The sequence below is a fragment of the Branchiostoma floridae genome, chromosome 9, assembly GCF_000003815.2.
Source record: "Branchiostoma floridae strain S238N-H82 chromosome 9, Bfl_VNyyK, whole genome shotgun sequence".
Classification (NCBI taxonomy): Eukaryota; Metazoa; Chordata; class Leptocardii; order Amphioxiformes; family Branchiostomatidae; genus Branchiostoma; species Branchiostoma floridae.
Genome location: NC_049987.1, coordinates 17,295,084 through 17,320,551, shown reverse-complemented (window position 1 = coordinate 17,320,551; position 25,468 = coordinate 17,295,084). Strand labels below are relative to the sequence as shown.

The window sequence follows — 25,468 nt, the reverse complement described above, 5'->3', positions numbered from 1 at the left end:
CTTTTCGTTCCTTTTCGCACTTATTTGGTACTTTCATTTTTGTTCCTTTTCGTTCCTTTTCGTTCCATTTCGTTCCTTTTCGTTCCTTTTCGTTCCTTTTCGTTCCTTTTCGTTCCTTTTCGTTCCTTTTCGTTCCTTTTCGTTCCTTTTCGTTCCTTTTCGTTCCTTTTCGCACTTTCGGTAGACCCCTTCCACGTACCACCATAAGCGCAACACAGCAGTATAATCGTATAACGTTAATTTACGAAGAGGCTCGTTTGCGTTCTTCGTCTCACTGGGATATGACATCAACGGTGTAAAATGGCAACGGCCGTTTAGTCTGAATAGTTTAACTGAAGATGTTAAACTACGACTTGTTACTAAATGCAGGTACTGTTTTTGGTACGAATCACGTTTTGGAGTATATCACGAGAATGTATTGGGATGCTGTTTGGCAAGTTGGTAGTTGGGGTGATTTGGACGGTGAAGGTCGATGTTGAGCACCTGGTGATTGACCTTGGTACTGCAGTAAGAGGAAGTTTAAATATATTTGGCGTTGAATGCCCTTTGGGTGTGATGTTTTAGTGCAAAATAGCTGCTGACAAAAATGTTAAGTGGTTTAAATTTTGGCCTAATAGCTGTCTGGCGTTTTAGGGTCGATTACTTTTGTGATTGTTTTCTTTGTGTCTCCGTACAAATATCTTTAGAACCTCTGAATGGATTGCAATCACGTTTGCTATGGGGTAGATGCTGTGAGCCATTGTGCCTTAGCGAGCATTAGAAGTTTTTACAGTTTTGTGGTTGTTTAGAATATCTACACCCCTTTTCTTGATCTGGAGTGATCTGGTCTTCCCTCTCTCAAACTTAATTGGGGACAGCTGTCTGTTTTGATGTTTTCAGTAGCATAGGAGTGTGTAGAACGGGCGTTTCTGGCGCAATATATATCTCCAGAACAGAAAGCGTAATTGCGATATTTGATACACGGGTTAGGGACGGTTTCTTAATGCTCACGATTGTTTTTGGGCCTCCTTGTGTTTTAAATTGACACTGCAGGTAGCCTTTTGTATGTTAAAGGGGCGTTTCCTGGCGCTTTATCTCCAGAACGAAACGTGTGATCGAGATGATATTTAGTAAATGGGTTGGGAGTCGTTGCCTAACATTCAGGTTTGATTCTAGGCTTTCTGATGTTTGAACTTGACACTGCATGTAGCTTTTTGTGTGTGTGTGGAAGAGGTGTTTAGGGCGCTGTATCTCCAGAACGAAACGTGAGATCGCGATGATATTTGGTACATAGGTAGAAGGTGGTTGCCTGACGGTCAAGTTTGATTTTGGTTTTTGAACTTGACACTCGGCGGGCCTATTTATTTTAGTGTGTTTGGGCATGGACAGGCTGTGGTCTTCATTTTTTGGGGGACAATGTAAGTTGGAAGTGGTATTAGTTTGGGCCCCCTGCAGCGTGCCCTGGAGCTGCGGGGCAAGTTTGGTCACAATGTTTCCCACCTACATCTGCTTGGCTTACCTCTCATCAGGCCACTGTACTGGTTTGCTTCTGTCCAGGGTTCTGTCGCCTGTTTCACCATGGCTACATATGAAACAGGTTACATTATTATCTGTAGCTGAGCATTCTATTAGTTGAAGTGGGCTATGCGTTGGTTTGTGAAGTGGCGGTCCTAGGGTTCCTTGGTCCAGGTGACTGTTTTACTCGCATTTCTAACGTTTCAGAATGGTCTGCAAGGGGATTATGATAAATGTGAACTCGAATCTGGATCCTCGAAACCCTTTCTTTATCCTAATTTTTCTTCGCACTACCAGGGAGGAATTGCTGTGTGCACCGTCCGTTCAGGAGAACAGGCAACAGCGTCGGTGTGATCCGACTGTGGTATAACAATACCACACCTCACAGGGCTGTTGTGAAGTCTCCGAACGGCTAGGTCTTAAACAGGTACTGTATCTGACTGGGCCGGGCCTTTTGGCGACAGATTATGTCACGCGCAATTTGCAGACCCCAAAGAAGAGGACTACCGACCTGGTAGATGTGTCGTGTTGCTATTGGTTAGACGAAGGTCACTTGAAGAAGCGTCACATTTTTTTTTCATTGCAATGGTTGCACTCATTACACACGTATGGTGCCGCTATTGGCTAGATCTGCTCGCCTCAAGGCAATTGTTTGTTCTCAACCTTTCTTCTATATTGTCTTTTTACTATAATGTTAGCGACGTGTGGTTCTCCCATTGGTCATTAGTATTCACATCAAGCTCTTTCTTTGGTTTTCTGCGCCTTTGTATACCTGGTTTAGTTACAATACGTCCTCGTCATACGAAGTGTCAGTTATAACATGATGAATGACAACAAAACTGCAGAAGTGGGCGGGTTGTCTGACCCATATACTGTTTCATCAGCCGTCCCAAGTAATTCGGTCAGGGTTCTACAAGACGTCCTCGACCTTCTCATCTATGCGAAGTGTCACCCATATAACATGATGTAACAGTGTGGCCACAGAAGTGCTGAAGTAGGTGGGTTCTCTGACTGTTTCATCAGCCGTCCTAAGCAACTGGGTCAGGGTTCCTAATACTACTTTGACTTGATGGCCAGTAGACAACTTTTGAGAGAGATGCGAACACATAGAGACCCGATCTAAACCATAAATTCCCCCAAAGACCTTCTGTTTCAATACATGACAAAGATACACTGTGCAACTTAATATCCCCATCACACGAGAGACAGTATAAGCCGAAATGCCGTCTGAATGAATTGACACAGTAGTCAGAGTACATCATCTACATTATTTTTGGTTTTCATGCCTTTTAGTACTTCCCATGACGGCATTGGTTTATCGCCAAGTTGTTAACTTGTAATGAAAAATAGTCTACGAAATATTCCAAACTTCTTTTCCAATTACTAACGTTAAATTGTCTACAGAGTCAGCAATCTCAGTCATCATAGATATTCGTAAAGTGGGGCATGTCGTCTAACTCAGCCTCTACAGAGGACGGCAGGTCCGACAAACGTGCCGAGTTGCTATTGGTTAGACCAAGGACGTCTTTTGTCTCTGTCTACGTTTTCTTCACACTGGCCGAAAATTTATAATTGCAATTTACTGACTTTAAAGACGACTACCGGCCTGGCAGATGTGTCGTGTTGCTATTGGTTAAACGAAGGCCACCTGAGGAAGTGTCATATTTTGTTTCATTGCAATTATTGCATCCATTACACGTGTGGTGCCGCCATTGATTAGATCTGCTTGCCACATGGCTTTTTTTGCTCTCCACTTTTCTTCTATATTGTCTTTTTACTGTAATGTTAGCGCACACGGGGACGTGTGGTGCTCCCATTGGTCAGAAGTGTTCACAGCAAGCTCTTTCAATTGTTTTCTTCCCCTTTTATTAACCCGGCTTAGTGACAATACGTCCTCGTCCTTCTTACATAAGCGAAGTGTCAGTTATAACATGATGAATGACCACAGAACTGCAGAAGTAAACAGGTTGTCTGACTTATATACTGATTCATCAGCCGTCCCAAGCAACTCGGTCAGGGTTCTTATAAGACGTCCCCGACTTTCTCATCTATGCGAAGTGTCAGCTATATAACATGCTGTATGATCACAGCACTACTGAAGTAGGCGGGTTCTCTGACTGTTTCATCAGCCGTCCTAAGCAACTGGGCCAGGGTTCCAACTTTTTACAAGTTACAAGTTTTATTACAGATGCACGGCATCGCAGCAGTAGCTGAATTGCGCCGTCATTTACAATTATGTACATTAAAACCAGCCATGATAAAATCTCTTCGTTATCTTACAATCTTAAAAGGAAGTAAAATTACAAGCATTTGAGAATTGTACCCATACTATTGAAGGGAACTCGTCGTTCCGTGAGGATTATAAAAATAACGAAACGAAGGGTTATCGTACAACAATATAGTTACATACAATCAAGTGTCTTATCAATGCAGTGTAACATACATTAGGATTAGTGCTCAGTTCGGGGGTAGTCACTTGTTCAGTAAGTTCACAAGATATGGTATAGGCGAGTTCTTGTATCTGTCCGTACGGCATAGTGGCATGTCCAGTTTCTCTGAGCTGCGAGTGGAACGTCCAGTCACGTGCTGTCTGGATGGAGGGAGCCAGTCCCGGAACTCTGATCGTAGTAACGACTCCGCGAAAGTGGCGCAGATAATAACTAATTTGCCTTGATGGCCAGTAGACAACTTTTAAGAGAGATGCGAGCCCGAGCTCAGCCATAAATGCCTTCAAAGACCTTGTGTTTTAATACATGACAAAGACACTTTAACACCATTGCACAGGACTTAGAGAGAATACAAAACGTACTTTACACTATGGCGGGTCTTTTTCTTTTTGTGTGTTTGGGAATGGACAGGCTGTGGTCTTGATTTTGGAGGACACATACCTTTCAATGCTAGTTGGAAGTGATATTAGTTTGGGTAGCCTTGCAGCATGCCCTGGACCTGTAGGGCCAGTTTCGACACAATATTCTCCACCTCCATCTGCTTGGTTTACTTCTCAGGCCACTGTACCGGTTTGCTTCTATTCAGGGTTCTGTCGCCTTTTTTCCCAATACATAAAGCCACATAAGGGTCAGGTTACATTATTATCTGTAGCTGAGCATTCCATTAGTTGGAGTGGGCTATGCGTTGGTTTGTGAACTGGCGGGCCCAGAGTTCCTGGGGCCATGGGACTGTTTTTACTCGCATTTCTAACGTTTCAGGATGGTCTGCAAGGGGATTAGGATAAATGTGAACTCGAATCTGGACCCTCGAAACCCTTTCTTTATCCTCAGTCAGTTTCCTCGCACTACTAGAGGGGGGGGGGTGCTGTGTGTACCCTCCGTTCAGAACAGGCAACAGCGTCGGTGTGATCCGACTGTGGCATAACAATACAACACCTCACAGGGCTGTTGTGAAGTCTCCGAACGGCTAGGTCTTAAATCAGGTACGTGTATCTGACTGGGTCGGGCCTTTTGGTGACAAACTATTGCGGCAACTTTGTGAATTTTACGGTCACGCGAAATTTGCTGAGGACTACTGACCTGGTGGATGTGTCGTGTTGCTATTGGTAAGACGAAGGCCACCTGAGGAAGTGTCCCCTTTTTTTCATTGCAATTGTCGCACTCATTACGCACGTGTGGTGACGCCATTGGCTAGATCTGCTTGTCACAGGGCTTTTTTTTGTTCTCCAGTTTTCTTCTTTTTACTGTAATGTCATCTCAAACGGAGACGTGTGTTGCTCCTATTGGTCAGAAGTGTTCAAATCAAGCTCATTCTTTTGTTTTCTATGCGAAGTGTCAGCTACATAACATAAGGTATTGCCACAGAACTGCTGAAGTAGACGGAGTCTCGGGCTGTTTCATCAGCCGTCCTAAGCAACTGGGTCAGGATTCCTACCAATTTGACTTGATGGCCAGTAGACAACTTTTGAGATCTCTAGAGAGGTACGAACACCTAGAGAGCTCAACCATAAATGCCCCAAAAGACCTTCTGTTTTAATACATGACAAATACCATTGCACAGGATTTAGGATGAATACAAAACTAACTTTACACTATACACATTAACGTCACGTGGGGTACGTAGTCATATAGGGACTACTAGAACTTAAAAGAGAACAGCAAATTGCATCGGCAGGAAATGTGCAAGAAGCCATGACTTACAAAGACTAAATTGTGTATATCACCGGTGATAGGGTGCTTATCCAATCTTGGCTATTGCTCTTCTACATGGCCATGTACTACACAAACACACCATAACATGTAAAATAATCACATATGGATTGTTAAGTATGCAGTACAAGGCAGTTCGCTTGATCCAATCGGAGTGACATACTATACTACATGTATTAGGAACAGACTACACATTCAGAAAAAAATACGTATCTTTCTACATGGCCATGTACTACACATACAACATACAGCATAACATGTATGGATATATCAAAGTACGCAGTGTAAGGCAGAGCGTTTGATCCATACTAAATAATAAGCAACAGACTGCGTGTAGACACGGTATGCATATTCAGTAAAAAATCTGTATCTTCCTAAAACAGTCTTCTACTTGTCATTGTCCAGTACTGAACAGCACAAACGTTTTAAAAACATTCGATAAAGATATCAAAATTGGTATGTAAGACCAGATTTGCAAACGGCACAGCCTTAATACAGTATAGCACTTTAGAAAAAGGTTTGGTCAAGTATGGGACAAAGAACCGTCGCAATGTTTTGTATCACCATGAGAAGAAGTAAGACCGTTGTCTTTGACAATCTTAGAAAACAAACATGTGTGCTACTTCAGGACAGCAAGAAGACACACCAAATTAAGGTACCGTCGAAAATCAGGAATTCATTGTAAAACCTGCTTTACATCAACTTAATATACGCGTTGATGCTCGGTGCCACTTTGGTGGGGTAATTTACTTTTTGTAGGAGTTATGCTTTATACTTCCATTACACCAGTTTAGACTGGAATTATTTGGCACTGTTGGGAAACAGATGAGTAACATTGTGCAGCTTAATATCCCTTACACAAAAGAGGCAGTATAAGCCCGAATACCGTCTGAATGAGTTGACACAGAAGGCAGAGTACATCATACAAAGAAAGGTAGCAGTTTAGCGATAATTTTGAACCATGATTATTGTCTACATTATCTCTTGTTTTGTACTGCCTTTCGGTACTTCCTTTGACGGCATTAGTTTACCGCTAAGTTTTTAACGTTTAATGAAAAATAGTTTACGAAACATGAGTCAGCACTCTCAGTCATCATAATTATTCTTAAAAGTGGGTCACGATGTCTAAATCAGCCTCTAAAGAGGACTACTGGTCCGACAAACGTGTCGAGTTGCTATTGGTTAGATTGCCTTTTCTTTTTCATTGCAATTATTGCACTCATTACACACGTTAGATCTGCTCGCCACAGGGCCATTTTTTTGTTCTCCACTTTTCTTCTGTATTGTCTTTTTACTGAATGTTAGCGCACACGGGGACGTGTGGTGCTCCCATTGGTCAGAAGTGTTCACATCAAGCTTATTCTTTTGTTTTCTGTGCCTTTATATACCTGCTGCAGCCCCACAATGTTTCAGCTGCAGTTGCCGCGTTCATCACGCGGACATCACTTTGTACCGGCAAGACTTCGACCTGGTTGAGGAAACTTTCCTACTCCGTTCTTCGGTCTTCCTACCATCGTTCCCGCATCCTTCACAAACAAGCTTCGACTGGTGTAGCGCTGATCATCTGACGCAAGTTTCGCCTGAGCACCATGTATGAGCACAAGGTGGGTACCAGATACTTTATCCAATTGTCTTTCTTTTCTATCGTCCTCTAACGTTCCCATTTCATCGACTCGTCCGAGATTCGCCGGTACAGCGATTTCCAATGCAGGGATTTGGTCGCAGAGATAGTAGCGGTCGAGATTTTTACCGGCTCGCTCCCCTCCGGTAAAAATCCCGACCATCCCGAGAATAGGTACAGCATCCTCATTCTCTCTGACAATCATGCTGATGCAATTTCCTGTATGTACCGTAGGCTACTTTCAAGGTGGCATGAATTGGACGTACGTGGTCTAAACACCGGTTTGTCACATTTTGAAACCGATGCGCCGCCGGGTATAGTTTACGGGCTGATTCTATCTGTTCTTCTTCTAGTTCATTTTAACGCGTGGTGCGTTGGTACACCCGATCCCTCGATCTCGGAAGTTAAGCAACGCGACGGTTCGGACAGTTCTTGGATTGGAGACCCCCAACCAATGACGACCGGATTGCTGTAGCCTCACGAAGCTTTCCACGCAATCGTCTTCCGGGAGGGACGTAAAACGGGGGTCCCGTGCTCGAGGAGGTGCCTCGACCACGTTAAGCAGCCTCATTACTCATAATTTGGGTAACTACTGGCTGGCAAAATACACCTAGTGATTATTATTACCCGGAGATCCCGACAGGGGCCCTATCGGTGTTGTCACAATTAAGTTTTGACTTGGATCTGAATAATTTTTTTCCGCCGGGATCATTTTCGTTTTGGGTCACATTGTATTAAAGCCCTCCTTCATCTTTTGTATAGTCATGGTCCTCTGTCGTTTTCATTTACTCCATCGGACCCTGGATATCGTACTCGCGCTAACATATACTACCAGATGTAAACGCGTAACCTTTATGTGATTTAGATGAAAAGAATTAATGCACAAACCATGCAATAGTCGAGATTGGATTACGTCCCAACTGCACCGGTGCCCATCAGGGATGTAGCTCCGAAGCCACAAATTTGCAATTGCTGCTTACTTTGGGGTTACCACTCGGTCTTCCCCAAGGGTAGGTCGCGGCGTCTAATTGTTACCGGGTACCTGGTTTCAGGATTTATGGTTTATCTAAAATTCACTTGTCCTATATCGTGCAAGCACATACAAAATTTACTTGCCCGAGCCAATTTTCACTTGCCCAAAATTCAAGTGTAACTTTATATACATTTCCTGAAGTTTTCCTCTATTTTTCAATACTTGATGTCATGGCTGTAAAAAGTGACAAGTAAATCAAAATCCCATTCAATCGATAAATCTTGCTTACCCAAAAGGACAGGTGGGGGTTGGTAGAGCACTTGTCCTATCAGTACTTTCACTTACCCTGGACAATAGGGCTAGTGGACTTGTCCAACCCTGGGTTCTTTTAAAGTCCAACTTAAATTCAACCCGGTGCCCGGTCGGGCCACGAAATACCCAGGGAGAATCATGGTGTTACATGGGCAAGCCCGAAAGTTCCAAAAACAGCGCGTGAGGTACCCGGCAGGGCCTCTTTTTCCAATTGGGACCTAAGTCCAAGGAGGCCCAAGCAGGGAAATCCTATTACCAAATTTAGTGTTAATCTGTCAAGACACCTCGCACATTCCCAAACGATGCCTGAGGACTTTGTGATTTTCATAAGACCTCTTATAACTGTCGACATGTTCCATGTGAACTAAATATGACTATAGTGTAAATGATTTTCGTCTTCTTTCTGTAAAATTATCTTTGTCATGTATTTAAAAGCTCGGTCTTTGAGGCATATATATACATGATTGAGCTTGGGCCCCTAGGTTCCGCCTTTGTTCTCAAAAGTAGTTTACTTGCCTTCCCATTAATAAATAGGTCAGAGAAAAAATAGGTCAGAGAACCTGTTTACTCTAGTGTTTATGTATCCATTCATTATCTTAACTGACACTTCGCGCAAAAGTGAAAAGTTCGAGGATGTCTACAGTCTTATCAGCCAAACTTTGCCGAGTACTTATAGCAATTACAATTATTCAATCCCCACAAAAGGCACTTTTTCTCATGCCCCTGGTTCAAATCATTTACCCTCGGGCAAGACAACTTACAAGGCTTTTCTCAGTTTGTTTGGGTCTCTAGTGTAAAGATGGAAACCTTACTTCGTTTGGGGAGGTGAAAGACGGTTGAAGAAGTGGGATGGGCTCCACCTCCCAAAAGAATGCCCACGACACAGCGGACAACAATCCACTGCCTTACCTTAGCCTTACTTTAATCTCGCCCCGAAGGTAGACCTGTAAATAAAGTAAATATCTTACCTCAATCGTCGGGCAAGAACTAACTTCCTCGCCTATGTTGTTGGGCGTAGTCTAAGGTCCGCTGTGTGTTAAACAACAACGTATTCGAACTATGTAGCTTTTGTGGAGCCAGGGCCACGCAGAAAAAAATCCGTCCATTTTAGATCAATCGGCGGGTCACTTGTACAGCAGTACTCACGATTTCTGTCGGCTCGCAAATTGTACGAACGTTCCCTATCCCTAATGACCTCCGTCATGGCCCACCCCTCCCCCCTCTACCGTCCTCTGCATCCCTCATTCCTCGTTGTCGTGAGCGGCTGAGTTTTCATTTTTGCTCCGTTCAGACGACTGTTGCTGTTTTTTTCGTCGCTTCGCCCCTTCCTTATCAACAACTCTCTATCCCACGCCCGAGGATTATAAGTCACAGGTGGCGGTGCTCTTCTAGAAAGGAGAAACAACTGGGGACAGTGGATCAGCAAGAACAAAAGTTTAGTAGAAGTCAGGCATTCCCAAACATGGATATTGCGATAGACCACACGTGCTCTCATAATTGCAGCTGTTCAACAAGTCTGACAATAGGACTATATATTATAGCAACCAATGGCGCGTGAATAGTTGCTCCAGGCGAAACCTACTGGTTCTCATGTCGTCCTTTTGTGTCTTGTTGATGCCTGTTATGTTCTCTAATTTTTCTTCAAATGCATCGTGCTACTGAATTTTAATAGATCGAAGATATATGCTATTGGATGGGATGTGCGCTTCCCACATAGCTAACACTGTTAGTAACAGCAATATTCCATTCTTTTCGGGCCAAATGACCTAATATTTGACATAATAGTACATTGTGAAATATCCCCGGACTTCTTAATGTCTTTAAATGGTTTTTTTGACATCATTGATTGTTTGGACATTTTTCGACCAAATTTGGTCTCCTATGGCCTCGTTTTTAAACCAGACGCCAGATAAATGTTCACAGGACATTATTTACACCTTTGGCATGCATTACATCTATTTGAATATTTTCTGCTATTTTCCGCGAAAAACAACGCACATCTTCGGCTCCTGTACCCCGGTACTGCATGTCCCCAATGACCTGAAATTTAAGATAGGTGTGCCAAGGATATGCATATGTATGCCCACAGGACTTTGACCACACGTTTACATACAACTCTTTAAAATAATTTTTTTGGGGGAAGGGGGGTCTACTTATTTTCAAATGTACATTGTGGGCTCCTGTGCCCAAGATGGGATGAATTCCCAATGACCACAGGGCGATGTGTGTTTTTTCCCTAATTTTGAAGACCACTCGTTTAAAATGATGAATGTTTGGCGACGCCTCATCAGGGGCAAGCCTAATAGTAGAGAGTGCGTCCGTTTGACAAGAATTCCCAAAATTTCATACTAACTTACTAAGCATGTTAGGATTTTTTCGCAAGGCATGTATAGCTGCATCTTCCCATTAGAGGGAATTGGTAATATACTATAATGGTAACTGACAATATGTCAATGTCTTTTATGCATTAGATGCCCAACATGAAGAGGGCAGTGGGTGTGGGAGTACCCTTGGTGCTGATCTTGGCCGTCTCTGCGTTCCTCATCCTGACTGCGTCAAAGAAGGACCCATTGTCTGAACCCGGACACCGCGTCGTCAAAAGGTCCCTACGTAAGTGTATGACTCCTTACAATCTGGTTGATTGACACCAATTATGACCAGACGTCAATGTTACAAACGGTAGTTTAAAAAAAAGCCGGTTCATCGTTCAAACTACACATGCGCGACATCAACGATGAACTGTAACTTGTAAACAGTCTGTTGTTATGCTAGATATATGTCAAGACGTGTTTTATATGGCCATTAACTTTGATGTATTACCCAAGTACGGTAAACAGTACATGTATACTTGGTACTATTAGATTGATGGACTAAGTGGCTTATGTATAATTATGACATGAGTAAAACGTATCAAACACAGTTTTCTTTTCAGAATTAAAAGCTCTCGTGTACTCCATCGACTCCTTATTACCATATTGCACAGGATGTACAATGCCATGTATTAACTAGCTCCCAAATCCGATAAGGCGACCTTATGGCAACAATGTGCACTTGAATGTTCGATAACAAGCGAATGAATACCAATATGTAAAAACGTGATAATTCATAACGTAGTATAGAAAACACGTTTTCCTCTCAGTGTTCATGATGATGTTTTTCACTCCATTCTGTACTCCAGCATTGCATTCTGAACTCGAAGATGCCCTTAAAGCAGCAGCTGCTGAAGACGCCCCTGCTTACGTCAAGGACAAACGCTTCCTCCCGGCCATTGCGAATCTTGCTGGAAACCTTTTATGTAAGTCTTTTGACCTTGTTACTGGTTTGGTACACAGTACTATGTCTAATGTTGACTTAGGAACCCTCTGTTTTCAGCGTACTCTTATTGCCACCAGAAAGTCACAAGGGTATACTAGCTAAACATGGAAAGAAAACAGGGTGTCAACCAGCTCAAACTCTCGTCACAGCTGAGTCAAGTAAACAGACCTTACCCTTGACCCTTAGTATCTTCTTATATCCCTCCGCGGAACCCAACAACTCAATAAAACCTTACGCCAACAAAACGGGTGAACGGAACAAATACATGTTCCCTCTAACCCCCAATACATCCAGATTGGGCCAAAAATTTCAAGGAAAAAAGTTTTCAAGGATTCGAATTTGGCACTATAAATTATATAATGCCAATTTTGTGTCCTCTACCACGTAACTCAACTGTGACGTCAGCGCTCACGCAGCAGCCCTGACGTACCGGCCTGTAATGCGTCCGTCTTACTGCGTCAGCCAATAAGACCCTAAACCTCTTGTTGATGGAGGGGAAGTTATCAGCCAATCGTGTTGCCTCTCGCACCGTAGGGGCTACGTTATTGGTTTGTGACGGCTCGCGCAGCTATAGATGACGTAATGCAGTCCGCTACGCCACGGCCGTCTCTTCATACGTGCAAGCGGCTGGCTTGTCATAGGAGGATGTAACATCTGCAAATGCAGTCATTTAAGCTGTCGTCACAAAGCAGGAAAAATCTGGGAGGTCTATGAAGACATTTTCGGTCGGGCCACAATTCTTAGGGATAGATCGATGTTAGCAGGTCACCCTGTCCAAGCAAATCATATCACGTGGTGGATTTTCAGGGGAAAATAAGCGCCATTCTTTGACAATATTACAATTTGGTGACCGTCTGGAGATCAATATATCCGTCTGAATGTCAGAAACTTGTGGAAATCCTGGCGTCACCTCTCGGACACAGAGTATGAACTGAACTGAACTGATTCTTAACGCTGTTTCTGATAGCAAATGTTTCTTCTATTTCAACATGTACAGCATCAGGAGAGGGCTTCGACGCAGGAAAACTGACTGACACAATAAAGCAACTGGGCGGCATGGAGAACATGGGACCGGACATCATGGCGCAAAGTGTGAAACAGGAGGCTGAGGTCGAGGCAGAAGTGGAAAAAGAGGTGGCCCAGGAAACGGTCGATAAGATATTTGAAAAAGGTAAGGCAGAAAAGTCTGATATGTATATATAGTGAAGCTTTGAATCGTTTGTGACTCCTCGAGTGCATTGACAAGTCGTTATTCAGTTTGTATTAAGAGATATCTCTGATCATTAATATAGCTTGCTTCGAATTTTTCAGAATGTCTTTTGTTTCTAATTGCCTTACAGCTGAACAGGAAAAGAAAGAAGAGGGCGGAGATGGTGGTGATGGCGGTGATGATGGCGGTGGTGGCGGCCAGGAGCATGAGATAAAGGTGCACCAGTACTGTAACACTTCTTGTTTTTCTTGTTTGCAAATTGAAATAGATTTGTGTGGTAATTCTCTACACAGAGAACTTGGAAGCACTGTATTGAGAATTTTAGAGTTTAGTTTGCAGTAATTCCAACGTGAAGTATAAAGGAAAACGGTAGAAGTGTTTGGGGGAAGTCACCAAAGCTTTTGACGTTGAGTGAAATATGTCGGCAACTTTATTTGAAACTTATTTCTTTCGTATATATGTTAATTGGTTTCCTTTATATTTATGCTTTATGTCACTTGACTTTTAAATGCAACGGTAACGACCGACTCTATTGGAATCTCCGTTGATAGAATATACTATGTTCTGCAGGCTGAAGTGGACTTCGTTGCAGAGAAGGGGATGGTGGAGGATGACATGTTCGCCCCACCAGGGATGGAGATGAAAATAGACGTGGAGGAAGACCCCGAGTATGTATTTGGTCCATTATTTTTGTCTGTGTACAGATAAAACTGCCTGTCAAGATGGAGACCGCCTCTCCTAACAGACAACAATAAGCCATATCTAGTTATTTGATTTGCGGGATATGTCAAAGGTGAAAAAAGTCCTTCATGACTTGTAAATATTTCTCGTGTGGGCTATTGTCTCGATTTGCATTACAATGTTCAAAGTATGTTTGTTTTTGTGTCATGATCTTTAACCTTTCACCTGTTATCCACAAATCCTGTTACTCGTACTCAACTTTAGTCGGGCATGCCTACGTTTTATAGTAAAGGAGCTTGTAAAAAGTGATTACAAAGGCATATCTGACCACTTACGTTAGTGAGGCATATGGCACTTGAGATCAGCAGCAGATATACATGTATTTTTGCCATGGCCAGATTCCTCATTTTCATTACATTGTGAGTAAGCTTTATTTCTCCAATGGCAGGACGGACAGTGAACCCGATCAAAGTTCCGAACCAGAGGCGTTCTCTTACCCCATGGGGATGGGCTCTGCTTTGATGAACGGATGTTTCGGATCAGGATACCAAGAGGGCGATCCGTGCTCGAACCAGAAGGTTGTCGCCCCAGCCTGCAGTGTGAGTTTTCAATCCCGGATACAACTTGGCTTGATTCATGCTCTGAAACTATGAAAAAACAAATAGTATTACTTTCCATGATAAAGGCATTGTGCTATTGCTCTAACAATGTGCTGCTATTCAAACTTATGGAGAAACATGGCAATGGAATTCATCCATTCAATCATTACCGTAACTTTAACGTGATGTTGTCCCACAGAACATGATGGAGGGGTGTAGCTACATCGGGGTCGGCTTTGATGGTCGCGGAGACTACAGCAGCGCGTCCAGAAGGAAAACAGTCGTGCAGAGGAATTGTGGAAAAGCGGCAACGTGAGTATCAAGGAAACGCTCTATTGTATATGAATATTCTAATATGTGTAATCTAAAAGAAATCTAAACACAAATATACACAGGCACACAGGCAAACATATACCACGTGCCATTCGGTAATGTTTGACATGATTGTAGTTCATTATTCTGTGGTAATGTACAAAGCTTAAAATAGATCAAGTGGTCGGTATCTAAAACTTGTGTTTGAACTTGAAGTATCTTTGTAGCGATCAATATGGCCATGCCGCTAATCTCCAAGCAGATCATACAATAGCATAAGATGCCAGCTGTGAAATGCTGTATCAAAAGCTGCCAGAGGAGTGAAGCCGGCCAAGGGGTGTGTTTGGCTGATGACATCCTTTGGCCAGCTGTAATCCTTAGTCAGTTTTGCTACTATCTTGTGCCACTGGTAAATCTGCCTGGTGATTACCATACTGCTCCATTTTATATAATTTTCATTACAAGACTTCATTATACCATGATATTGTAATAGAATATTGTTCACTGTGTACCACAGGTACCAGAATGAGGACGTTCCTGACACCATGAACGTTCACGGCATATATGACACGGAAGTCGCCTCCTACGTCTTTGAGTCCAGACAGTCTTATCGTCATTCTCTCCAGATGAAAGCCGGGATGTCATTTTCCGGATTTGGCTTTCAGGTTTGTCTGCACGTTGTTGTTTTTCACTGAAAACTTTTAGTTTTTCTGCTAGACTCCAGTTTCATTCCGGACATACAGTTGAAGTCCAAAAAACCTTAATCGTTGTAAATAGATGTGGTAATTAATATTTGTAAGTATGATATATCAGTCGGATGTCTCTAAGGCCAGCCTCACAGAATTCTAAAATCTGTTCCTAAAATCCTTTAGAATTCTGAATTTTGGAAGCAGAATTCTGGAACCTAAGTCAGTATTTTAGAGAGTCTAAAATCGGCTTTACCCCAGATACATGTAATTGCAACCCATATATTCATTACCTAATATATTATAATAATTCATTTGATCTATTTATTGTAAAAAAGGGTTCTCCAGGATGTTGTCTGTGAATGTTTTTCTTGACCGTTAACGGATCCTATTTCTGCACAGGCTGCAGTTGAGTCAGCATATGGGAAGGAGTCGTCATCACAGAAACAGGCCTTCATGTCTCTTATTCAGTGTAACGTGATCAGGTGAGTTTGCTTTTGTTATTGCAATGACGGATGAACAGTACAGGGACTTAAAATCATCTCCAAATAAACAACCAAGTGAGCGAAGCAAACTTGATGTTTTAAATGAAGTGATTATGCAAGCCATTGGTCAGTCATTTCCCACCTTGCTTATATATATATATATATATATATATATATATATATATATATATATATATATATATATATATACATATATATTATATATTATGTACGATAACGTGATTACAAGTAACGTGAAACAGAAATACTACTGGAAAGGGCTATGGTTTTGGAAACGGTCAGACGTTTCATATAACATTCCTTATCGTTCGTCTGTGACATACTTTGTCCTTGAATAGTTTCATCAGGTTGGAATGTTAGTGTCAGTAAAGCAGCATCTGATGGTTTCCATAAAAATCCAGTAGCTTGAATATTTGCTATTTGGCGTATCTTTTTACCTTGAAGCCTAACCTTCATAGACGGATTATGAACTTTGTTGATGAGAAACCTTAACTCATGGTGCCATTTCACCTCTAGGTATGAAATCTTCCTGGATGAGATCACGCCGGATACCCTGAGTCTGCCCTTCCTGCGGGACTTCTTGTCTCTTCCGAAAAATTTCATCGAGGGGCAGGCAAAGCTTCGTAAGTTTTAATCATTGTTTTTTTTTTTTAATTTCCTATATCACATCGAGAATATCTTTCATATGTAAGAACCCATTTTTTCTCCATACAGAATCAGCCTCAAACATAAGCAAAAAATCATTTTTTTGCATACAGAAAAGTTCATCATCCGCTATGGAACTCATTTCATCAAGTCAGCAAAGTTTGGCGGTTCCTTCAGGCTGTTTAAGACTCAAGAAGCCTCCAAGAGTGAAAGTTTCGAGGATTTCTCCATCCAGGCCCAGGCTTCTTATAATTCTCTTGCATTCAATGCCGCTGGTCACCTCGGAGTATCATCGTCTACTGGATCCTCGTATGACAAACAATTCCTTTGCACTTATGATGGTGGGGATAAGGTAATATAATATAATATGATATAACACAATGTAATATCTGTACATGTTGTCAGGCTTTTCTGTCACAACCAGTGAAAGATCCCTCCGGTGGGCTAAGTTGGTTCGAAATTGGTTTCATTTTCACTTTGAATGTTTTACAAAATTAGGGGATTTTTTTGTTTTGTTTTAGTCTTTAATTATAACACTTGATGACCTAATGAATAATACTTAGACTGGAAACGAGGTCTACCTCTAAGTTACAGTGACAGCTTTTGGCTTATTTTTCAATTACCTGTTGTACGAAAAACTAACCAATGTCCCATATAATTCTTGACCACAGTAACAAACGTTCCATGACGCAAAATCGATGTAAATCTTATCATCGTCGTAAAAACTAATCTCTTGTGAATACTAAACAATCAAGCGTCTGTAATCTTACAGACAGTCTTCCAAGACTTCCAACACCCACGTGACAGTAGAAGGAGGCGACCAGGAAGTTGCCTCCATCGTAGCTGACTTCTACTCCACCGGCTTCAAAGACACCTTCACCGAGTGGCTGAAGTCCATTCCTACATACCCCAAACCCATCGAGATGTTCATGGGCACCATGGCGGAGCTGTTGGACTTGAACTACAAACTTCTCTTCCCTTTTGACATCAGTGATGCTGCAGACGGCTGTTTCAGTGAAACGTGAGCTTTATCACTCATCATTTCAATTTTACTAGTAAATGAACAGTTGAAAATATGTGCTACGGAACTCTGTTCCATAATCTTTGTATTGTAAATACTAACATTTCTTTAATGTTACTTTGGCCTAATGGTACAGGATGTAGGACAATGGATTGTAGGGACTTAGAAATAAGAATTTGGCAATAGAATCTTCTAAGTATGTAAGGTTCTTACAAGATTTGGGTGTTTTTGTATTTACTTCCATATTCTGTAAACAAATTCACAGCCTGAAGACCGAAGACACCACAGGAAGAAAGTACTATGAAGTGAAGAAGCTGGTGAACAACAGCAAAGGAGTGATGGAACCTGTAACTGAGAAACGGTAATTCTGACATTTGTAGAATATGTGAGTGCAATGTTGATCCCTGTGTCTAGAATGCGATTTGTAATTTGAAGATCTATCTTGAACTGGCAACAATATGATAATGATAATAGATCTTTAAAAATAGGTCTGATTATGGAGTGGCGTCGGTTATGTTTGCGTCTAATCGATTTTGATTGCCATGAATATACCAAATCAGCAAATATCTTAGTGATTTCTTACCCTTTCAAGTTATCTAAGGCTCATGCCAAGAATTGATCCTACATTTTGAATCTGCACAGATATTGTGACTTCACGTCAGTGGAAAGGTTTCACGAAGGACTGGACAAGAAACGGCTCGCACTGGAAAGGGCAATCGTTATGTACATGGAAGAGGTATGGTGTATAACATTTTGTTCAATGTTCCATCACTGGTTAGAATGTATTCATTATGAGATACCAATCACCAATTTCTGGAGAATAACTAGTACTACTATGGTTAATGCTGTTGAGAACTACAAGCAGAAACGAAAGAGTTGGCATCTAATTTGTAGACGATAGAATTAGTTTTACTGTTAACCGTAGGTAAATGTGACACTGTATTTTCTGTTCTGTTCCGTTCCGTTCCATTAGAACCAACTATGTTATCTGTGCTTGCCTGTCTTCTAAGAAATATAGTCTGCCATTTTGGCACAAAGCTGGCACAACATAATGATACAAAATAGTGTCCATTATAATCCAAATTCCGAGGGCTGTTAAACAAATGAATTGTCTAACCCACTTCCAGTCAATGTAGAGGGCTAAAATGGCATATGCACTTATATAGGGCATGCATGCATGCATGCATGTATGAATAATTTGGTTTCTATATTCTAAGAATATTTTTAACAGCGGCTAGGATTAAGCAAAATGTTACATCGGATGCAGTCTAATTTAGAACAGTCATCAGGCCCTGAATATATGCATTGAATGATTTTGTTGACAGGGATTTCCCATTGAGGCAGCTCAGAGAAACGAAACTTGACACACTTCGTGGTCTTTAACACCTACCAACTTGCTAAGTTGCGTTACTTATAAACATATGGGAAATTAGTATATGAAACCTTTTCATGAAATCACTGCGTATTCAGAACCCTGATGACTGATCCGGTCTTTCTTCCACAGGGACCAGTGCCCACCACGGATTTCCGTCTGTCGGGGGGCAAACCTGGATGTACGACTGAAGAGTTGAAGGTGAAGGGGGGCGCTTCGGGAACTACCTACCCAACATGGATGGAACTCATCAATGGGGACACTTATATGGTAGGAGGTATAAGGGATAAAGCACCGAGTGAGTGAAGCGTAGTGGTTCATCATTCCTACAAGTGTGAATATTTGTCAGTTATCAACGCATGGGTCACTTATTTTTGATTTAGAACTGGAGGTTTGTGAATAGTCTACACAGCCTGGTGTGTTTGTCCTTAACAAATACAACTGTGGTAACCAGAATATATAATTTGATCGTGCCAAACATTTGGTCTGTGCATGTTACAAGAATGCCTTCACATCAATATCATAACTTTGTTGTTTTCATTGCAGATAATCTTTGATATTCCTGAAAACATCAACGACGACATTTCGAAGAACACAGAGGCCTTCCTGGTTTTTGCCAGGGGAAGGTAAGAACCTAAACATTCCTAACATAGCCCATCAGCAATGTACGTACTAATCTATGATGTACCAGTACAAAATCATTTTTCTTGTTAGACCGGTCCGAAAAAAACAGCCCTAAAAAATCAATTGACCGGGTTTTGGATCAAGTAGAAAATGGCTAGATTATGTCGGCAGGGGTTTACAAGATTTGGCGCTTACATATTTAAATAACAAGAGCCAAGTAGAGTAGAGTTTCTACAGTCAAACGTATAGAGTGTTGATTTTAAAACGCCAATAGCAGTCGAATATTCCGCCAAATATATTCCTTTGTACAAACTTGGACTACTTTTTGAGTATCGACCATTCACAAATTTTCACGATTAGGTCGGTCGTGGTTCAGGTCCGGACCTGGACCTAATCCTCTGGACCTGAACTGTACCTGTACTTGGATGTTCTGTACCGGTATCCAATTTTACCCAAAACTTATCCGATACCTTTGTGGTGAATTGCTAAACTATTTGATTTTCAAATGATATGTGGCGCAACAAACTACAAAATTCTTTTTCAATAGATGGAATTGCCACACTGCCGGAAGACAAATACACATGTACGACAGCCGTAACAATGGAGGGAGTGGCGATACCAACAACAGGAAGGTAAGGCCTTCTTCGATTTTCATTGCATGATGTGCGTTGCGGCCAGACAACGTGTTCATCATCTGACTGACAACATGTTCCAGGGACCTAAAGGGAGCTAACCACGGTAACTTGTAGTATAAGTTGCGTGACAAGTGACATCTTTGTTTTGCGCTATGTGACCCCAATAGAACAAGCCATGACCTATTTCGCGGACCATGAGTGTGAATATTAGAGCTATACTGGATGTTTTGTGACTATCAAATCCACGTGTAGTACGACGATACCTTGTATAATTTTGACTCTGGGCTGTGTAATGCTCTATTTAGAGTTATTTAAAATGATGGAGGGTGTAACGTTACATGTACATTTTTCAGAACATGTGATTAACAAACTTATTTACAAACACAGGTCTCCTGCTTTGGTTTTGTGATGACATACAATGAAGCAACCGGAACGTTTGATGTCACACCTCAAGACCAAGAAGCATCCAAACAGGTACTTCACCAATTTCAATGTTTATAGGTATTCATTCGTTTAGTCATTCGTGTACTTTTTATTCTTAGTGTATCTTGTAGTAATGTTTACTGGAAGCACACTGTCAGATGAACTGTAATTCCTAAAAGAAAAATGTACATAATCAAATATCCAACTGTCAAGCAAAAGCCTTTGTCAAGAAATAAGCAATGTAGCAATACTTCTGCGACGCCATGTAAAGATAACACGTGATTCGCTGAGCAGTGGATCATAAGTTGCAGAAAGTTTATGGTTTACCCCGTCTCTGTGAAAGAATGACCCGCATGTAAAAAAATGGCTTCTTTTGCCCTGTAAAATGTTAAATGAAAGTTTCCATAAACTTTCTACCATATATAAAGTTTCTTTTGTTCTTTCCTTGACAAAGACTGGAGCTGGACATTAAACCAGCAAGTTGAGGGCCAGTTTTGTGCTGAAAACTTAGCTGTTTAACTTTTCTTCATAACGATTCCTACTAAAGACTGATTAGCATTCAAGTCAGCAATATTAACTGTACCGCACCATTCTTATTGTCTATACGTATACTACACAAAGTTCTGGTTGGACGAAAGCCTCTGATTTGCTAGAATTTGATTGTCCTGCCCTTGTCTTTACAGGTTTTAGGAAACTTGCCACGCAACTACGCAGACTGGAATGTTGCCAGAGCTGAGTATGTCAGCCCGTTAGAGCACTCCCGGGCAAAGGGGTAAGTTCAATAGCATAGAATTTAATTGTAACCCAGGTTCTCTCCTATGATCACTTCTCACACTGCGGAAACCGCAAGTGCGTCAATACCAAATGTTGTTAGACGTTGAATGTTGTTATTGTTCAGGCAATTCAACCAATGGCAAAGAAAGAATGATACAGATGACATTGTTTAGTACAATGTAGTAGGCATTTGTCAGTCTCGCGAGACTATGATAGTGCATATTCTACACAATGTACTTATTGTTTGTTTTTACGCTTTGTCCGTCTCAGTTCTGATGCGAGTCTGGTCCTTTCTTCCTATTTTTCGGAACACTGAAATAATGAAGTCATTGTTGATGGTTCATTCAGAATGTGTTTTCCTGATAAGCATTGCTGTTCTGTTGTTTCTACCAGCCGTTCTTTAACCGCTATACTCGAGGCGCCCTGCACGGTGAAGTGGTCCAACTCTTACCAAATCAAGCCCGCGAAGGCGGGAGGACAGTGTATCTACTTCGTTGCGGCGTCTTCAGGCGACATTTTTGTGGTGTTCTCCGCCATTCCGAGGGATAAGACCACCTGGTACCATCTCCAGATCAGTTACCAGGGTGTTGCGCTCTACAAGGTAACGCCAATATTTTCTAATAGGGTTTCAAGCACCAACTGTCAGGTCAGGCAGTTCTAATTGTGTTTGGAATAATATTATTATCTCCATGAAAATGGAGATATAGTTTTGGGTTTGTTTGTGTGTGTGTGCTTCTATTTGTATTTGAACCACTTGGTGGATTATGATGATATTTAGTATTTAGGTAGGTGTTGGGAAGACACAGGTCAATATAGATTTTGGGCCCCCTAGTTTGTGACCTTGGTACTGTAGCAGAACTTCCGTTTTAGTATCTTTTTACCTGACAATGCTATGACATTGTTGTTGCATAAGTCAGACTGTGTTCTCTGAATGGTCTTGATGTCATAAACACCTATCAATCATATTTCACCAACCTTTGTGTAACATGTCGAAATTTAACATCTTTTTAAAGATCTTTCTCTGATTCTTGAGAAAGACAAATTAAAGTCGAAACCGGTAGAATACCGTCGTCTCTGAGCTGTCATTTTCCCAAGCTACGAATGGTGTTAACATCTTTTAACATTCTCAGGGAATGAAGCTGGTGAAATACGAGGGAGCGAAGAGTGCCCGAAGTCTCGGCGACTCCAAACTGTTCCAGCCGTACTTCATTTGCCTGGATGAAGACAAGGAAAACCAGCGAACCTACATCAAGTATGGCATCGGCTCTGACACTTCCGTAAGTGATATTTCTAGACTTTTAGATTTATTATTACACTTATAGATTTGCATGTTATAACATGCCCATTCTTTTGTAGTACTGGTCTACCGAGTTCATACTGTTTATGAGTACATACAAGATACAACGTTTCTCTTAACATTTTTTTTTTTTTTTAATTTAGTAGACAAAATTTCAGTAACCAGTATGAACAATAAACATGATAGAGGACAGCCTTGTCTTATTCCTCTTTCCAGTGCGAAGGGTTCAGAGATCCAACCATTATTCAATATACTACTGTGGGTATCTTTATAAAGAATGCGAATCCATTGAGTGAAATTTGGACCAAAGTTGAATTTTTCCATAGTTTTATACATGAAGTCTCTATTTACCGTATCATATGCTTTTTCAAAATCAAGGAACAAAAGTATACCAGGTATTTTCTTCTGTTTTGTATAAAATATTATGTCATTTATTAGTCTTATGTTTTCACCTATGAATCGTCCTTTTATGTATGCTGTCTGATTTTGGTGAACAAGTTTTGAAATAACTGTTTTAATTCTATTGGCAAGCGTAAATGCAATTATTTTGTAGTCGCAGTTGAGTAGACTGATTGGTCTCCAATTTTTTAACATATGTAATTCATTTTTCTTGTGCAGTAGTTTTATCAGTGCTTTTCTTTGTGAATATGCTAAGGTTTTGTTTTCAAAACTTTCCATAAAGGACTTAAAAATAATAGGTCCTAATAAACTCCAGAATTTTTTGAAGAACTCTGATGGGAGCCCGTTTGGTCCTGGAGCCCTGTTGCTCTTCATACTCTCTAATGCACGTTCACATTCTTCTATTGTGATCTGAGAATCTATTTTTTCTTTCTCCTCATCACTTAGGGTGCAATCTAATTCTATGTCAGACAAGTATTTGTCCACCTCTTCCAGGTTAATGTCTTCTTGTGCATACAAGTCTTTATAATATTTCACTGTTTCTGTTAATATTTCATTTTGGTTTGTGATCACATTATCTCCTAGTTTTAACATGTCAATATTGGATTGGGTAGCATTATGCCTCTCTAGATTTAAGAAGAATTTTGTACACTTTTCCCCTTCTTTTATCCACTTTGCCCTTGCTCTTATGTAAGCTCCTCTAGCTTTTTCCTCATAGTAGTTTCCTAACTGTGTTTTTGTTCTTTCCAGTTCAGTTTCAGCTTTATCATCACCTTTTTCTTGATTCTCTAGGTAAAGTGTGAGTGCTTTTACTCTATCTGTCAGTTCTGTTTCTTTCTTTTTTCTTTCCTTAGCTCTATTCTTACAGTATGATATGGAAAAGTCCCTGATTCTAACATAACACAGTTCCAGCATCAAACTTGGTGGTAAATCACTGTCCTCTTTTTTTGCATTCTCAACTAATTTTGGTTCTCTTAACATTTTTTGCCAACAGGAGAAAGGACTGATCTACATGGTCTACAATGATGCCGGCCCACCATTCGGCATCCGTTTCTACTCCTTTGGCAGCGGGGAAGAGGACGTGGAGATCATGGACGCTCGAATCATCGAGGGAGGAGCACAAGGAGAAATGGAATGTACGGGAGGAACTATCATGAAGGATGGGAAGTGTGTGGAAGACTGTCACCCAGAGTGTAACGGTGAGCTTTTCCTGGAGTTTGTGCATTGCTGGCGTTTTAATTAAGGGTTAATGACCCGCCCGAGGTGTAGGTGGTGTCATAACGCCTGGCCCTTTGCCATAACCACCGAATGAAACCACCAAGTGAGCGAAGCTGTACTGTTTTCATGATCATTCCTCCCTGCGCGGTATGATCTTTCCTCTATGCTCTGTGTAATTCTGATTGGTTACCTTCCTGTGTATCGCTCCTTCTGATTCGTCAGGTGTTAAACAAAACACCGGTGTTGATTTTGTTAACACCGAACTCACTGGAATCTATGTGTTACGGCGTCATAACCAACATGGAATGGGGCCTTCTGAATGGTCTACGGCGCCTGGCTATATCATAATATCCCAAACATCCTTGCTTTGTGGACAGTGAGTAGTGTTTACTGCATTCTTGTGTGTATCAGACAAAGACTGAGGCTAACGGACCTGCCAACCATGCTTGTAATTATGCAGGCGCAGGTCAGCTGTCAAAAGCCAATCATGACACCTCGAACACCCAGGAGGCAGCGTGGTAGACTCATCACGTTCCCTCGAACAACAGAAGGGAGTATCTGATTGACAGGGGATCTGATTGGCTGACTAGCCCTAACGTCAACCAATCAGAAGGGTGATTCAGGCCGGTACGCCAGACCAGGGCCATTGCTTGATAATACATGCAAGCTACCTTGGGTGGAGATGAGCTTTGATGGGCATTTTCATTTTACACAAAGATATTTCCTTTACTATTACAGGATGTATCCCCATGTCCCCTGGATCGAAGCTCGACACGGAATGCCGCAGCTGTAAGCACTTTTCTTTGGACAAGGGCGGTGGAGTTATCCAGTGCGTCGCTGTATGCCCAGCCGGTACCGAACCAGCCCCCGATGGCAAGACATGCGCATGTAGTGACTTTGTCTTTGACAAGGGCGGTGGAGTTACCCAGTGCGTCGCAGAATGCCCAAGCGGTTTCGAAGCAGGTGACGATGGCAAGACATGCGTATGTAAGAACTTTGTCTTCCACAACGATGACGGAAGTGTCCAATGCGTCAAGTCATGCGGACTCGGTTACGCACCGGGCTCCGATGGCAAGACTTGCGCTGGTAAGTTCGATTCGCCGTCTGCCCTTGTACAAGTTAAGTCCTCTACCAAAAATGAGTAGTCAATATATTAGTCCATTAGACGGCTGTCACAATAGCTAGTGCACATAA

General features: G+C 41.6%; 1 protein-coding gene across 2 annotated transcripts in view; it reads left to right on the top strand.

The window, feature by feature from the left end:
- The window catches only part of LOC118423284, a 30,848-nt gene extending 5,423 nt beyond the window's left edge, over positions 1-25,425 (top strand). The window contains exons 2-25 of one of the 2 annotated variants that reach the window (XM_035831375.1): positions 7,049-7,255; positions 11,029-11,167; positions 11,736-11,852; positions 12,870-13,043; positions 13,213-13,298; positions 13,653-13,750; positions 14,212-14,362; positions 14,562-14,674; positions 15,192-15,339; positions 15,763-15,845; positions 16,383-16,489; positions 16,625-16,820; positions 17,284-17,532; positions 17,798-17,893; positions 18,175-18,268; positions 19,037-19,174; positions 19,451-19,530; positions 20,076-20,160; positions 20,551-20,637; positions 21,270-21,358; positions 21,754-21,961; positions 22,491-22,637; positions 24,051-24,255; positions 25,013-25,425. In XM_035831375.1, coding sequence (XP_035687268.1) covers positions 7,241-7,255; positions 11,029-11,167; positions 11,736-11,852; positions 12,870-13,043; positions 13,213-13,298; positions 13,653-13,750; positions 14,212-14,362; positions 14,562-14,674; positions 15,192-15,339; positions 15,763-15,845; positions 16,383-16,489; positions 16,625-16,820; positions 17,284-17,532; positions 17,798-17,893; positions 18,175-18,268; positions 19,037-19,174; positions 19,451-19,530; positions 20,076-20,160; positions 20,551-20,637; positions 21,270-21,358; positions 21,754-21,961; positions 22,491-22,637; positions 24,051-24,255; positions 25,013-25,419 — 3,312 coding nt within the window. In that variant the 5' untranslated portion in view covers positions 7,049-7,240 and the 3' untranslated portion in view covers positions 25,420-25,425. Of the gene's footprint in view, positions 1-7,048; positions 7,256-11,028; positions 11,168-11,735; positions 11,853-12,431; positions 12,598-12,869; positions 13,044-13,212; positions 13,299-13,652; positions 13,751-14,211; positions 14,363-14,561; positions 14,675-15,191; positions 15,340-15,762; positions 15,846-16,382; positions 16,490-16,624; positions 16,821-17,283; positions 17,533-17,797; positions 17,894-18,174; positions 18,269-19,036; positions 19,175-19,450; positions 19,531-20,075; positions 20,161-20,550; positions 20,638-21,269; positions 21,359-21,753; positions 21,962-22,490; positions 22,638-24,050; positions 24,256-25,012 lie in introns of those variants that run through there. The other variant, XM_035831376.1, reaches the window with a different exon arrangement.
- The last annotated feature ends 43 nt before the right edge of the window (positions 25,426-25,468 follow it).